This window comes from Triturus cristatus, chromosome 4_1 (genome assembly GCF_964204655.1).
Source record: "Triturus cristatus chromosome 4_1, aTriCri1.1, whole genome shotgun sequence".
In the NCBI taxonomy this organism is placed as follows: Eukaryota; Metazoa; Chordata; class Amphibia; order Caudata; family Salamandridae; genus Triturus; species Triturus cristatus.
The window spans coordinates 1,009,314,404-1,009,328,687 of NC_140585.1; the positions used below are offsets into that span (position 1 = coordinate 1,009,314,404).

General features: G+C 46.8%; 1 protein-coding gene across 1 annotated transcript in view; it reads right to left on the reverse strand.

Annotated features, from left to right (window-relative positions):
- The window catches only part of LOC146855972 (uncharacterized), a 43,933-nt gene extending 39,377 nt beyond the window's left edge, over positions 1-4,556 (reverse strand). The window contains exon 1 of the mRNA XM_085650688.1: positions 4,158-4,556. Coding sequence (XP_085506814.1) covers positions 4,158-4,452 — 295 coding nt within the window. The 5' untranslated portion in view covers positions 4,453-4,556. The remainder of the gene's footprint in view (positions 1-4,157) is intronic.
- Positions 4,557-14,284: the final 9,728 nt, after the last annotated feature.

Sequence of the window (14,284 nt, forward strand, 5' to 3'; positions counted from 1 at the left end):
ATAGGGCCTCACATACTTAGCCATGATATCCACCTTACATAGGATATCATGGCTAAGTCAGTTTCAAAGCAGGCGTAAGATAAGTAGCGATAACAGAGGTTATCGCTACTTTTCTTGTCGCTATGCTGCTTTGCGTGAGGCTTGATAATAGGAGAAATGTCGCTTAGAGACATATCTCCCGTTATCCTGGAGAGGAACGCCCACTTTGCATCTCATTAGAGATGCAAAGATGGGCGTTAGGAATTCAGGCGCTAAGACAAGGTTTCACGCGATAGCGTTACCTTGCTGATATAGCGATGAAATTATCGCCGCGAAAGCGGCGATAATTTTATATCGCCGCCTTGTAGATATGCCCCTACATTTTTTTGTAGAATATAATTCCATTGACAAAGTTCTGCCTTTGCAGCCTCTCTTTTGTCCCCTTATAGCAGTATAGGGCACTATCCATGCAATCAACACTACTTAATTCATATCTATTAGTCTGTTTCAACGATTTACTACATGCAGGGTGGTGTATTTGTAAAGGTGGCTGTAGGGCTCTGCACATTGGTGCTTGTTTGTCTGTAGATCCATATGTGTGTGACTGCTGGTACATTGGTCTGCTTGCATATTGGGTCTGGAGGGCTACATGTATGGGTGAGTGTAGGCCCATCGCTCTGTCTGTATATTTGTAAAATCTCTATCAATATGTATGTGGGTGATGGGATTTATGCAATTTCTCCGAAACGTTTTGTGCTGATTCATCATATGGCACCAATGTTATTGGCAACCCAAAAAACGTTTTTCAAGGGAAGATGAGTTTTAACGAAAATCAATGATTTGCTGTCACTGACTATAAAATATGTCTATGGGTGTGAGCATCTGTGTCCATTTCTAATATTAATCCCTTACTATAAATACACTTATACTTACCTGTCAACGCAATGATAGATAATAATGTGGCATTGGTTTTAGTAACCTAATCAATGTATAGGGGGTTGATATGATGGTATTAGTATGTAATGGATTTATAATAGTTGGGCTCTGCCGAAACATATATGCATAGGCTTCATCTATCCCGTATTCCATCCTTTCATCATTAATCAGTGATGCTTTTAAATCAAATAGGCTGATAAGAAATATACCCTCAGATATCTGGTAAGCTGTGAAGTAAAACTGAGGAGAGTAGCCCACATGCCTTGGAACCAATGTATAACATTTAGCCCATCCAAATCCAAATCATGAAGATATAAAGAACTGTGACTGCACCTGAACTCAAAGTCAACGTGGCTCCTAATGATATAATTTACTGATACTTGCCTAACATGTTTTATCAACAAACAATAACATTTTATTGCATTATGGGGTTTATTTTCTTTAGCATTTATTCACAATTTTTGATAAATGTGAACTGGATGTCAGGATTCTCCCCAGTGGTCAGAAGTTTCTTTATTTCTTCTAACTGCGTCTTGAGTTTTAGTGTGGCAGATCTAGAGGAATAGGACACAGTACAACACAAACTTTTACAACGCATGCCTTTACAATGCGGTTTTTACATCGCAACATCCATTACACCGCATGATTTTACAACACATGCCATCACATTGCATTGTTAGAAACTACACTTACAACGCATTCCATTACAACGCATACCATTACAGCGCATACCGTTACAACGCATAATACTTTTAGGGCAACAGTAGTGTTAGTGTTGGATTGTGTAGGGGTAAAATTTACTATTCCCACTCTAGTGAGTGCAAAAGTAGGATAAGTGTTGGATAGTGTAGGGGTAAAAAATTCTATTCCCACTCCAGTGAGTGCAACAGTAGGGTAAGTGTTGGTTAGTATAGGGGTAAAAATTACTATTCCTACTCCAGTGAGTGCAACAGTAGGGTAAGTGTTGGATAGTGTAGGGATAAAAATTACTGTTTTCCATTACTTACCTCATTATGCACTGTAATGGGATGCGTTGTAGTGGCATGCATTGTAATGGCATGTGTTGTAGTGACATGCGTTGTAATGGCTGCTTTGTTATGGCATGCGATGTAAAGAATGTTGCATTGTAATGACTGCGTTGTAAAGGTACTGCGTTGTAATGGTTGTTGCCCCTCTAGTGTGTGTTGGTTATCTTTCTTCACCTCACAGCACCTTACCAATAACCATTAAAAACGCCCTATTGATAACATTTTCACTTCAGCCAAATGCCACACCAAGTTAAGCCTTGATAAGAAATTCTACTCATTGGGAGATTACCAATCTCTGTTTCAGTGCTGAAATATTTTTTATACAATCAAAAGCTCGTCAATCATACCATGTATGTTGTGAAACTTATAATGCCCTGCTGTACCCTTTAATTTGCTGAATTCTCTCTATTTCTGACAGATTGGTTCCCAAAAATGCAAATCAAAAATTCAAATTGGTTACCTCCATCCCTTTTATTGAACATCATGATGTAATTTAAGGCCAAGATGGTAGCATGCCTATTTTCCATAGGTTTACTATCTGAAATGTAAGAATACCAAAAAATATGAATTCTGATCAACTGTAAATATCTCTTTGCATCAATCACCTCAACCGAAAAAGACTGATAACAAATCACAGGACACCAGCAAATGGCTGAAGGAGGCAAAGAGGGGTTTGGTTGTTTCAATAATCTTGGACAACCTATCAGGAAAATAATAACGTCAGAACAGAAGAAATAAATGTGTTTTTCTTAAATGTGCAGGTTTTAGTACCTAATAAATAAAAATGTGGGTTTCATTTTTTTGCGGGAAGTTCAACTACACCTCTCACTTATATATGTTTCAGTCTATGTCTTAAGCATCAAGAAGAAAAGAGTGAATCACTAACAGAAATTTCTTGTTGAAAGATCATGTCTATCTTTCTCCACTTTAGTACCTTTCTTTTCCCAGTCTATTTCCTAAAGTTGTTGTTCAGTCCTTTTTCAACTGGGAGCACTTCAACCGCGTGAAGTCAGTTATGCTCTAGATGAAAGTCTGCTTGAGGCAAAGGGGTATGGAATCTGTCTCTGCTTTCCTTTCCTTTCCTTTCCTTTCCTTTCCTTTCCTTTCCTTTCCAAGAGGTCTCTTTCTTCTAAGGGAAAACATTTTAAGTAATTGGGGAATTTGAAATTTCTAACTATTTCACACTAACATTCTCACCAACCTTCTAAAACCTTAAACTAAACTTTGCAAAGGAATTAAGGTATCAAACCGTGAGAAAAAGAAGACTACTGCAGACAACAGAGCTGTTGTCACACTGTTTATTGTCCAAAAGTGTTCTTGTCAATTGTGCTGACCAGTGGAACTGTAGTACAGCTGTAAGTCAAGTAGTGCCCTTTAAGCAATGATCGACAACAAATTATTTTCAAGCTAATCTTAGGGATTGTGAAGAAAAAAGAGTAGCTAATGAAATCCGTATAGAGGCCTGGGATTCCACGGTGTAGATTAGAGTATGCATCAGTGTTGACCATTGGCTTGTTGGTATGACCCCATGGTGGTCTTCATGTACATGGACATCTACCACCTTGTTCACCCTAACTGTTATAATTCTTACATTAATATTTGGATCGCATTTCAAAATCAAAATTACATGGTATGAAGACCCCAAATGGGGGGAGGGGGCATTCCGTGGTGTGTTAAACACTACTAAAAGCCAGAAATAAATCACAACAACCTTTCAATGGAAGGAAAGAATACCAAAGAGAGTTATTCATATACCTTTACAAAGATGCCTTCTGTACCAGAAACGTTACCTATACATTGATTAAAATGAGCCCCTCTAAGTTTCTCTTGTGAGATAAACAGCACCAAACTCACATTATTCCCTGTAAGGCCCAGAGAGAGAGGATTTTCATACAGTAGACATTTATATATTCTGATACATGATTCTCTTTCACTACAAGTAAGATCCCTCAAAAGAGGGGGTGTGACTTGGACAACCAATATGGCGGCCACCAACGAACAGTGCTCTGACTGGAACCCTACCGACCTGCCTATAATCAAGATCGGTAGTTGCATTCATGCCCCTTCCTGCTGCTGAACCAGCCCTGTGGGGGCACCGGCCATGCCCCGGGACTCCTGGAGACGACCCCTGATCTCTGCCAGTGTGGTGGGGCCTGCTGCTCTGTTGGGGTACCCTCCCCTCCTTGAACCCTTCGGCAGTGGATGAGCACTCACCTGAATCTTCACGCATCCGACAAGGGGTGGGAGGTCCCAATGGATGCGGGCCTAATTTGGTGATCCTGGAGGCAGCCATGCTGCAGAGGTGAGGAGAGTGCTGGTGATACGGTGAGGCCTCCTGTCGCCTTTCCTTCAGCACCAGGATATTCTGTGGGGGTTGCCCGGGGCCCTGTCCTGATGGCCGGAGGCTGCCTCGCCCCCTGGGCTGATGATGCTGCTCCTGTCTGCTGTGACCCCTGCTGCCAGGGCCAGCTTGACTCTGCGTGAGGACCCGCAGTGTCACTTTCTGCATCGCTAGAATGGGCTCCGCCCTAGATGGTGACGGCAGATCAGACCCACTGACCGGCGCCCCCGCGCCTAGAGGAGGGGCGCCCTTAGTAGCGCCACGGGACTGGACCTTCCCCAGGGACGTAAAGGGGGCGGAATGAGGTGACGTCATCGAGGTGCGCTGGAACGGTATTTGAATCCGTGCCTGGCGATCTTCAGCCTCTTTGTCCCTTTGAACCTCCGACAAGCTGCAGGGGCACATCGTCAACGTCAGCTCAATGTCATTAGCCCGGATCTTGATATGTATTCTATTTCCAATCGGGAATTTCGGTCTCCTAATGCGCCGCATGTTAAAGAACGTTTTCAAGGCACCATTAAATCTGCCAGTGCGCTTCATGCAGAACTTTTCAAGGCATCATAGTCCGGTTATTTGTTCTTATTTCCCCTGCGATTTGTTTCCTTGCTGTCAATGCTTATGGATAACAACATATATAGCGGAGGTAGTTGTATTACATAGTATTCGAAGTCTTTGCGCATCATGCCGCTGGCCTCCTGTATTTGCTGTATTTTATTGTCTTGATGAACTGTAAGTTGGGTACCGGTCGGTGATTTACAGTGAAGAATGTGTCAAGGAGTTAAGGCATGGTTTTTAGCTTTGTTTACTGGCTCTGGGGAACGTATTTCATTTACCGATGAGTTTACCATATAACCTCATGGGCATTGGTGCAAATGCAGTTAAATTATGGCCTGGATTATGAAAGAGCAATTGTTAGTCTGGCGTCATAAGAGCGCTATTTTAACTCAAGGCGTTATCACAACTACAATGTTTTAAGTGCATGTTATGGGAGGGGCGGTGGCCTTGCACACCCTGATCTATGGGGTGATCTTTGCCCGCCAGGCGTCAGTTGCGAATATTATTTTATTTTCTGGAATACGAATGCGTGGTAATGTTTAAAGGGTCCTTGCCCCGGAAGCCCCAGTTACGATGTTGGGGGAATTTTTAGCTTGATACAACTTTGGTGGTAAGTGGGACTTGACTGGCATTCCGACCACGTGCAAGTGTTGTTATTCAAGCCTGGGCGATGCTGAAGCATGTTGTGCCTTCTTGCACAATGGTGGACAATTCAGGGCGGATGGTTCAGAAACACACCATCGCGTTCAGCGACCGCACCCTAACAGCGGGCATTATTCCTGGGGGGGTGTATAACTCATGCCAAATGGCGCCGAAACACACCGCATACTAATAGTTGGTATTCTTACTGTGCGGGCATCTAATTCATGCCAAATGGCGCGGAAGCACACCGCCGCGCACAGCAACTGCACGCTAGTAGTGAGCATTGCTACTGGGTGGGCGTACGCTCATTACCACTCTCTGTACATCGCAACGAGACAGTGGGATAGGGGCGGCACAGGGAAATACTAGGAGCTAATCCAGCACAGTTTTAATAGGCGCCGGATGCGTAACGTTCCGAGCCAGGCGCCTCCATGTGCGGCATTACGTTGCTCTGCTATGGGTCACCTGGTACAATGCATATACAAGTTCTCTAAACAGCAGGATTTGCGCACTGCTTTCCCTCATTGATAAGGTACACGTTAGAATAGGCTCTTGCAGGCGCAGCCGAGCAGAACCTTACGCATTCGTCCTAGCTCCCATTACACCAACTTCAGTAAGGTTAGTTAGTCCAGTAGGAACTCTGTAGATCTAAAACCGGACAATGCTGTTACTTTAAAGGCAGCACATACTCACTTCCGTTTCATGTTACCAGCAATAAGGAAGCCAGTCATTGGTCCCAGTCACCTTTAGTACGTTTGTTCCCTATACTCCTGTCTGTCAATATATTTGTATTTATTTATAAACATACTCTTCTAATCTAGTTATGAGATTAGACCCAGGTAATATTCAAAGATCAACAATTCTCAATAAATTAAGCACAAATATGGCTGTAGCCCTAGGGGCGTACCAGGCCATATATCAAAAAAAAAAAATGAAAATGGTTTAACAGTTCAAAACTTTTACCTTCTTCCAGTTATCTGCGAAACGTTAGGGTCAGTTCAGCACAAAGGACAAAAAAAAAACAAAAAAAAAACTTGTCTTGCCAACATAATCACATGGCTGGAGTGATAGTATAGGGGGAATCAGCCTTGGCCTGGAGGGAGAACGTCTCATCAAATGCGCATGGTTCTGCTTAGAAGTCAGGAAACAGATGAATTTTTGTATGGTTACAATTACCCTTGAGCCGCTAGTGCGGGGGAACCAATTCTGGCCTGGTTGTAGTTTCTTTTATGTTTTCGCGGTGATGCCAATAAGAGTGAGGAGACAGTGCAAAAACATTCCCAGGGCTTTGTTGCAGGAGGACCCCTTCTAAAACCCAAGTTACAATCACCAGTTTGTGCCGATATCCAACAGTATTTATTCCCTTCACGTAGGGGGACCTTTGCGAGGGACATAATAACCGTTAGGTTAGTAGTCAGTTTGGGGCTGAGCGGTGAGTATTTATAGCGCAGGCTTCCGGGTCTGGCTAGTTACCAGGCAATATATTAAATCATCCAGCCGCGGCTTCCCTTGACCAAGGGCAACGCCATCTTCACACGGTATTAGCCATGCGGGGGTGCGAAGTTTGTATATTAAAGAGGCACATAGCAGAGGATACGGTAACAGGAGGCTCCCGGGTAAAGGTGGTTATGGAGTCCAATCTACAAACTTCACCTCGGGCACAGGGTAATTACCCGGCAGGTGCTACATTATCATGGTAACCCAGCCACGTATACCCCTGTGGCAGCCTTTAACCACAGGTCTTAACTGTAAGGGGCGAAGCAAAACCAGCCTGTCATACCCCTGTGGCGGCCTTTAACCACAGGTCCTAACAGTCCAAAGCAAAACCTCTCACAAAGGGAGCAGCCCTGTCAGTGGGTGGAGCAATAGCTCAGAGGGTGGTGGTGCAGGAGTCCAGGCCAGTGAAAGTCTTCTGCTGTCTTTGGATGGACACAAAATATGTAGCATAGCTGAGTGGTTTCCAGGCACAAGGAGGTGCTTGGTTGGTAAGTTAACTATGACAGACGGCAGCAGGTAACGGTATGGGACAGTAGTTGTTCTTCGGGATTGAGGCTGCAGGGAGATGGGTCACAGCACAAGCATCCACACATGCTGTGAGTCATAGGGATTCCCAGAGGTTCTGGTGAGGTTGCATAAGGCTATCATCAGCCGGGACTTAGCTTCTGGGGCACCTGGCTGGCGACAGAAGGGACTGACCTGCCGGTGGTCCCGGACGTCACCTGTGTTCGGACCTGCTGGAGGTCCGGGATTTCAGTGGCATATCGAAGAGGCATACTGGAGAGGCTCGGGAGAGTACACGTAGGGTTGCGCTAAGGTGGCAGGCATCCTGGTAGGCGGAATCGCTATTGGAGGCCCCAAGGGATTAGTTTCCTGGGGGAGGGAGGTCGATGTCATAAAGGAAAATGAGTGATAGTGTGGGGCCTTCCCAACTCAGGGGACATTAAGCGTGGCTTCTGGACAATGTGCCAGCTACTGAGGTAGTTGCCAAGATATTTTATCTAACGCATTATTGGGCCTGGTAAATTATCACAAGGCGGTAAGAGAAAGGGTGCGTCATTACGTCACCACTCAACGACCGATGGTCTGAAGGGATGTTTCTATATGTGGTCAGTAGGATAACGCGGGCAGTTAAGTTAAGGGGGTTCTGGTTAAGGCCAAGGACAAGCGTGGGAAGTAAGATATACATAGGCTACCAGTAGAAGGAAGGCAGCGGGTCCAACACCTCCACCGCTGTCCCACGAGATCAGGGGAGTCTAATTGGGTTGCGCTAGCAGCTAGGCACCCGTACGGGCGAAAATTTTATGGAGGGCATGGGGTAGAAGTTCCCTTTAGGATAGCGGTGGTGGAAATACAGCTGGTGACAGGTTCCGGGCAGGTGGTCATACATTAATCCATGGGAAACAGGTGATGGTGTAAACTAGGGTCTTCACAACTCGATGGCCACTGAAAAGGGGGCAGGTAACGTATCACAGGATGGCCCAGAGAACAGAAAGGAGAGGTGGAATCAGGATGGAGGACATCATTTTGGTAGATGGGCAGTGCCTCATACAAACAATACTAGGGGCCATTTAGGTGCACAGTTAGCGCGGGGGGAGGGCGAGTGCGCCAGGGAGCTCCTCGCCCTGTGGCGGATCAACAACTGGATTGCCCCCAGAAAGGGGTAGGAGCCACGTGTGCAGAGGGTAGGCGGAAGGGGGGACTGGCCTGATGGTGGTCCTTGACTCTTCTGCCCTAACCCACAACCTATGGACTGAGGTGAACCCTGGGGAGGCTGCCTGAGTGCAGGTACCCCGGTGGGCATGCCAGCGTGCCATGAGGGGCCCTGGTTTACAAGTAGTGCAACTGTTCGCTGTAGCGCGTTGGGGCCTGCTGGCACAATGTGCACAGCAGAGTTGGGGCTTGGTGAGCCGAGACGGCCAAGTTCAAGTGTATGGCCAAGTTCAAGAGTTCCAAATGTAATGTGGTGCATATCTATATCTTCTTTACTGCCTTTGACAGGCCGAGGCCACTAAAGTGTACGGCCAAGTTCAAGTTCAAGTGTAATGTTGTGCCTAATTGCCTGGCAGCCTTCGTCAAGTTAATACCGCTAAAGAGTGATGCTTTGATAAGTTTATATCCAAAAGGGATATTATTACTCTCGTGTTGGTCACTGGTGAATTACCTGTTTCGTGAATAAAAAGAAAAGGCTACGCCGTGAACAACATGCACTGTTTCTGAGAGTTATTGGGCAAATGGGAAGAGTGAATGTCACGTGTGCGCCTACTATGTGATTCGGATAGAGACAACTTAGGATGCCTAGTGGGAACGGCCTGGGAGGCTTCCTTCCTTCCCATAGTGCACATGATTTGTGGCCTGTGAGAGAAAACTGGGCATCTTTAGAATGCCATGGCGCACATCACATAAGCTGAATCTCGCATTTCCATTGTTGAAGACGACGTCTCCACACTCAAGGTCCTGGTCTCGACCTTGCTCTCTCAGACAGCAGAGCCCCATAGGCAGGCTGAAGTAGCGGAAAATTGCTCTCAGTGGAAGAGCATGTGCATTATTGGTGTTCCGGAAGAAACGGACGATAATACACCCCAAATGGTAGCAGATTTCTTTGAGCAACGGATTAAATCCTGGATGCCCTCCACACACTTGTCCTCATGGTTCACCACAGAGAGAGTGCTTACTCCTAAACCTCCTTCTGGTACCTTCTACCAGGCTGATTATTTCTTGAATCCTTAACTATAGGGACAGAGATGCCATCCTTAGAGAGGCTAGAATACAATTGTAACTTTGATGTGGCGATGCTAAAGTTCTTCAATTTCTGGACTACACACAGGCGGTAGAACAACGTCAGCCTTTCTATACAGAGGTGAAGCATTCAACTCAGATCCATTGTACTTCAATACCATTTGTTATTTCCGACTCAACTCTGCATCATCCATGCTAATAAGTCACACCTTTTTGATGACTTAGAGTCTGCTTGGCAGTGGCTTACTGAGGACCCCCTGATTGGTGACTCTGCTGCCTCCATGTCGCGCTGTCCAGGCTCTCCTGTCTTGCGGGATCTGGTATTGCCGCCCAATCCCCTTAGGAGGTGTACTCATTCCCAGAGGCGGAGGAGAGTAGCCCACTCTGAGTCACCTCAGCGGTCTCCTTGGATGTGGTCACCATCGCCACCTTTTCCTGCCTTGCGCCCACCTCTGGGGGAAGGAGGAGGGCCCGGATAACCATAGGCTTCCAAACGTGCTGTTGCCTGCCCCAGCAACCTCCCATTCAGATACTGATCTTTCTCACATCCCTGTGATTTGACTGGTGTGCAGCCACACCGGCTAAATGACTTACCTGTTGAGGTCCTCGAGTAGCTGCTGAGCTGTTCACACATCTGCCTCTATTGATGCTTTCACTGGGTGAAATGGCAGCTGCCATCCTATCCTTCTAAAGAGGGGGGTTCCCTTCTTTGAAGTTTCTCATATGTCGAACATATTGTTTTTCTTGATGGGGTTTTGTCTTAGGGCAACAGATGCTTATGGGATAGGTGTGTGGGGTGGGGTGGGATTTGGGGATTTCAATGCACATTGTTACTGTTTTTACCAAGTGAAATACATTGTATATATGTTTACTTCCTTTCTTCCTTTTTAGGTTTTGGCACACACTCACACTATATTTCCAGCTGCAAGTCTCTTGTCACTGCATCACGTGGTACCCCGCTGACGTGCTTTCTATGCCTCCTTTGGGCCCTGGCAGGCTTCTCCCCTGTACTGTCCATTGCATCTGATTACACTTCAACCCCATAATGGTGAAATTTTGAGCATTGTCTTGGAATGTTATTCACCTTTGCCCACCATCACCTTCCTGAAGTTATCTATAAGAAAACTATTTTTTGGGGGACCGTTGCACCTTCCTAGTGCGTTAAAGATATAACAGGTTTTTCCATGCAGGGTACTCTTGTGGGTCTCGTTCAGTTACTATCCTTTTGCGGTGCTTGTTGCCACTTGCTGTCTCCCATGTCATACGTGACTCAAAGGGCTGCTTTCTTGCATTGATGGGGCCCTAGAGGGACAGGAGGTTTCCTTAATATGTGTCTATTCACCGCCCACAGTCCTTAATATGTTGCATCTGGGACCTTTCCCAGCTCCTTCTGAACCTACCACATGGCCTTACACTGTTAGGGGGTGACTTTAATGCAAGGCCAAATCCAGAGATCAGCTCAACTGGCCCTCCCACTTACTCTAGGTGTACCGGGGTACATCGACTCATTGATTGGACCACTGCCCTTGGCCTCTGAGATGCCTGGAAGGTATGGTACCCGAGACTTCGCCAATTTACACACACCTCAGCAGCCCATCATACCCAATCCAGCATAGACTTGATCTTCCTCACCACCACTGATTGTCAGCCACTCTTACAAATTTAAATACTACCCCAGGGTATATAATTCTCTGCTTCTTCTTCAAATTGTATCCTCCAAACCTGGCTTACACCCCATGTGGCGTCTTAATGCTTGGTGTTACCAAGACAAAACTTTTGTTCAAGCCCTTAGCTCTAAACTCCAAGCGTTTTTTTGCACCAACATGGGCTCAATGGCGAGGTTGGGCACCTTCTGAGCCACCAGCAAGGCGACTATACGGGGCTTCACCAGAAGCCCTATTAGGGCACAGGAATGAGCTTGCTCCTCCCACATTACTCAGCTGAAGGCCCACGCCTTCCTTCTAGAGAGGCATCTTGCATCTGACCCCCCAGGAAAACACTTCTTGCCAACTGCGACTTGTCTATGAAGAAATCTGTCATCACTGCCTTGAGGCAGTAAAGCGTCTCTGATCGGCCATGGGAAACTGGTGTATTGGCTGGCCTCTCATCAGCAGATAAATAAAATCATCACTGAAATTTTAGATGACAGTGGCCACTCCTGCCGGGTTCTTCGGGAGATCGCGCAGGCTTTCGCTTGCTACTACCAACGCTTGTACACGGCCCCCACAAGATTTTTGGACCATTTTCTGGTGGTGGTCCCTCTCTCACACTTGTCCCCTATTGAGGAACGAATGCTGGATCAACCATTTACAGCTGAGGAGGTTGGGGAGGCCCAATATTGTTGGCATCCAGGAAAACCCCTGAACCAGACGTTTTCCCATGGGATACTATACCGCCTTCTGTAACATATTGATACCCCACCTGTTGTCTTTGTACAAAGAAGTGTGCCACATGGGCACCTTCCCTCCAGATCTGGACTTAGCCACCATAGTGGTGATTCCTAAGACGCAATCGCCCTCCACGTCATGTACAAACTACCGTCCCATTTAACTCCTCTATGGTGAGGTTAAAATCTTTGCCTCCCTGTTGGCTAATTGGCTCTAGCACTTTCTGGCCACATTGATTCATCCAGTGTGGCTTTATGTCTGTTCGTTGCACTAGGTATTGATTTGCCTCTGTCGGCTTCATGTGGCCCTGGCTCACCGTCATCACTTAACATCAAATCTGGCTCTCCATCCTATTGACTCTGAAAAAACCCTTTGATACGGTGGGCTGGGGCAACCTTCAATTAGTGCAGTCATGGGCCGCTGTCGGGTCTCGTTTGTGTGGCACGGTCCTTGCTCTATACTGCAACCCCAGTGCACAGGTCTAGATTAATGGGGTCCACTCTGCTACCTTTCCCATTGGGCATGGGATGAGACAGGGTTGTCCCCTATCCCCTCTCTTTTCCGCGCTCGCAATTGAGCCTTGGCCTGACTTGTTCACGTGGAGGCCCAATTTTAGTGAAGGAATTGGATTGCTGCTCAGGAGGATCGCATAGCTCTATATGCGGATGATGTCCTCCTATACCTGGCGGACCCCGCTAATTGCGGCCCTCTGTGTCTTCATCTGTTATTGAGCTGTTTTGCGTCAGCATCAGGTCTCAAGATGAACCCCCCTGGGTCTGTGTTGGTGCTCTTGGCCCCTTCCAGAGACTGTTTTGACTGGCAGATGAGTATTCCTCTTTGTCGACTCAGTTTCAAATACTTAGGTATCTAGGACACCTTTCACCTGGAGCTCTCCTGGGCCCTTAACATCCAACCATTGATTCAGAGGGTCAGGTGGTTTCGATCTGTTGATGGGATGGCCATAACTTTTTTGTGGTATGGGTCTCGGTCCATCTCGCTTTTTTGCATTGTCAGCGGGGTCCCTATGTAGCCCATCACTCCTGCCACCCCCACTCATAGGGGACCTGTTGCTCATCACTGTTGCCACCCCCACTCATAGGGCTTATGTTGCCCATCACTCCTACCACCCCCACCCATAGGGGACCTGTTGCCCAGCACTCCTGCCACTCCCACCCATAGGGCATCTGTTGCCCAGCACTCCTGCCACACCCACTCATAGGGGACCTGTTGCCCAGCACTCCTGCCACCCCCACTCATAGGGCACCTGTTGCCCATCACTCCTGCCACACCCACCCATAGGAGACCTTTTGCCCAGCACTCCTGCCACCCCCACTCATAGGGAACCTGTTACCCAGCACTACTGCCACCCCCACTCATAGTGACTATGTTGCCCAGCACTCCTGCCACCCCACCCATAGGGCTTATGTTGCCCATCACTCCTGCCACCCCCCCATAGATACTATGTTGCCCGTCACTACTGTCACCACCACTCATAGGGCTTATGTTGCCCATCACCCCTGTCACCCGCACCCATAGGATGGGTGATGCGCCACACATCCATCATACACCAACATTAGGTATGTTAGCAAAATACATCTCCCCTAACATCATGACAACAGTGTGTAGTCTGAGACAAATGCCCACAACAGTGATTATGACTTCGAACATACAATGTAACTACCATTACATGTGTGACCAAAAACTGAGTGTTGCCTACACAAGGCAAGCATCACTCTAGCACTGTGTCAATATAAAACTAACACCCCCTCACTGTGTATAACAAAAGTTAAGTGTTTGGTTCCAAACTGCAGCAAATGTTGAGAATTGTGGTGATGGGGTCCAAAACCCCCCTCATCACAGTGACCAAGCGGTAAGTGTCATCATGGTCAAAGCTGCAAATGCCAAACAGCATGTATGATTTCTGGTCCCAACACATGAAACACTTTTGGGGCAAAGTAGTGGTTGTGTCCCATACCCACAGAGATGTAGTGAGGCTAACAGTCCTGTGAAACCCTAACATACTCTCGGCCATGTGCAGACAAGCACCACCCATGGGGGCTGACAACGCATACAGTGTACAATGACACAAAAGCTGAAGTGACCATCAGAAAGCATACACACATCTCGAAAAGAGACACACAAATCAAAACATTCTGTGTAGACTGTAGGTGTCAGCTCAC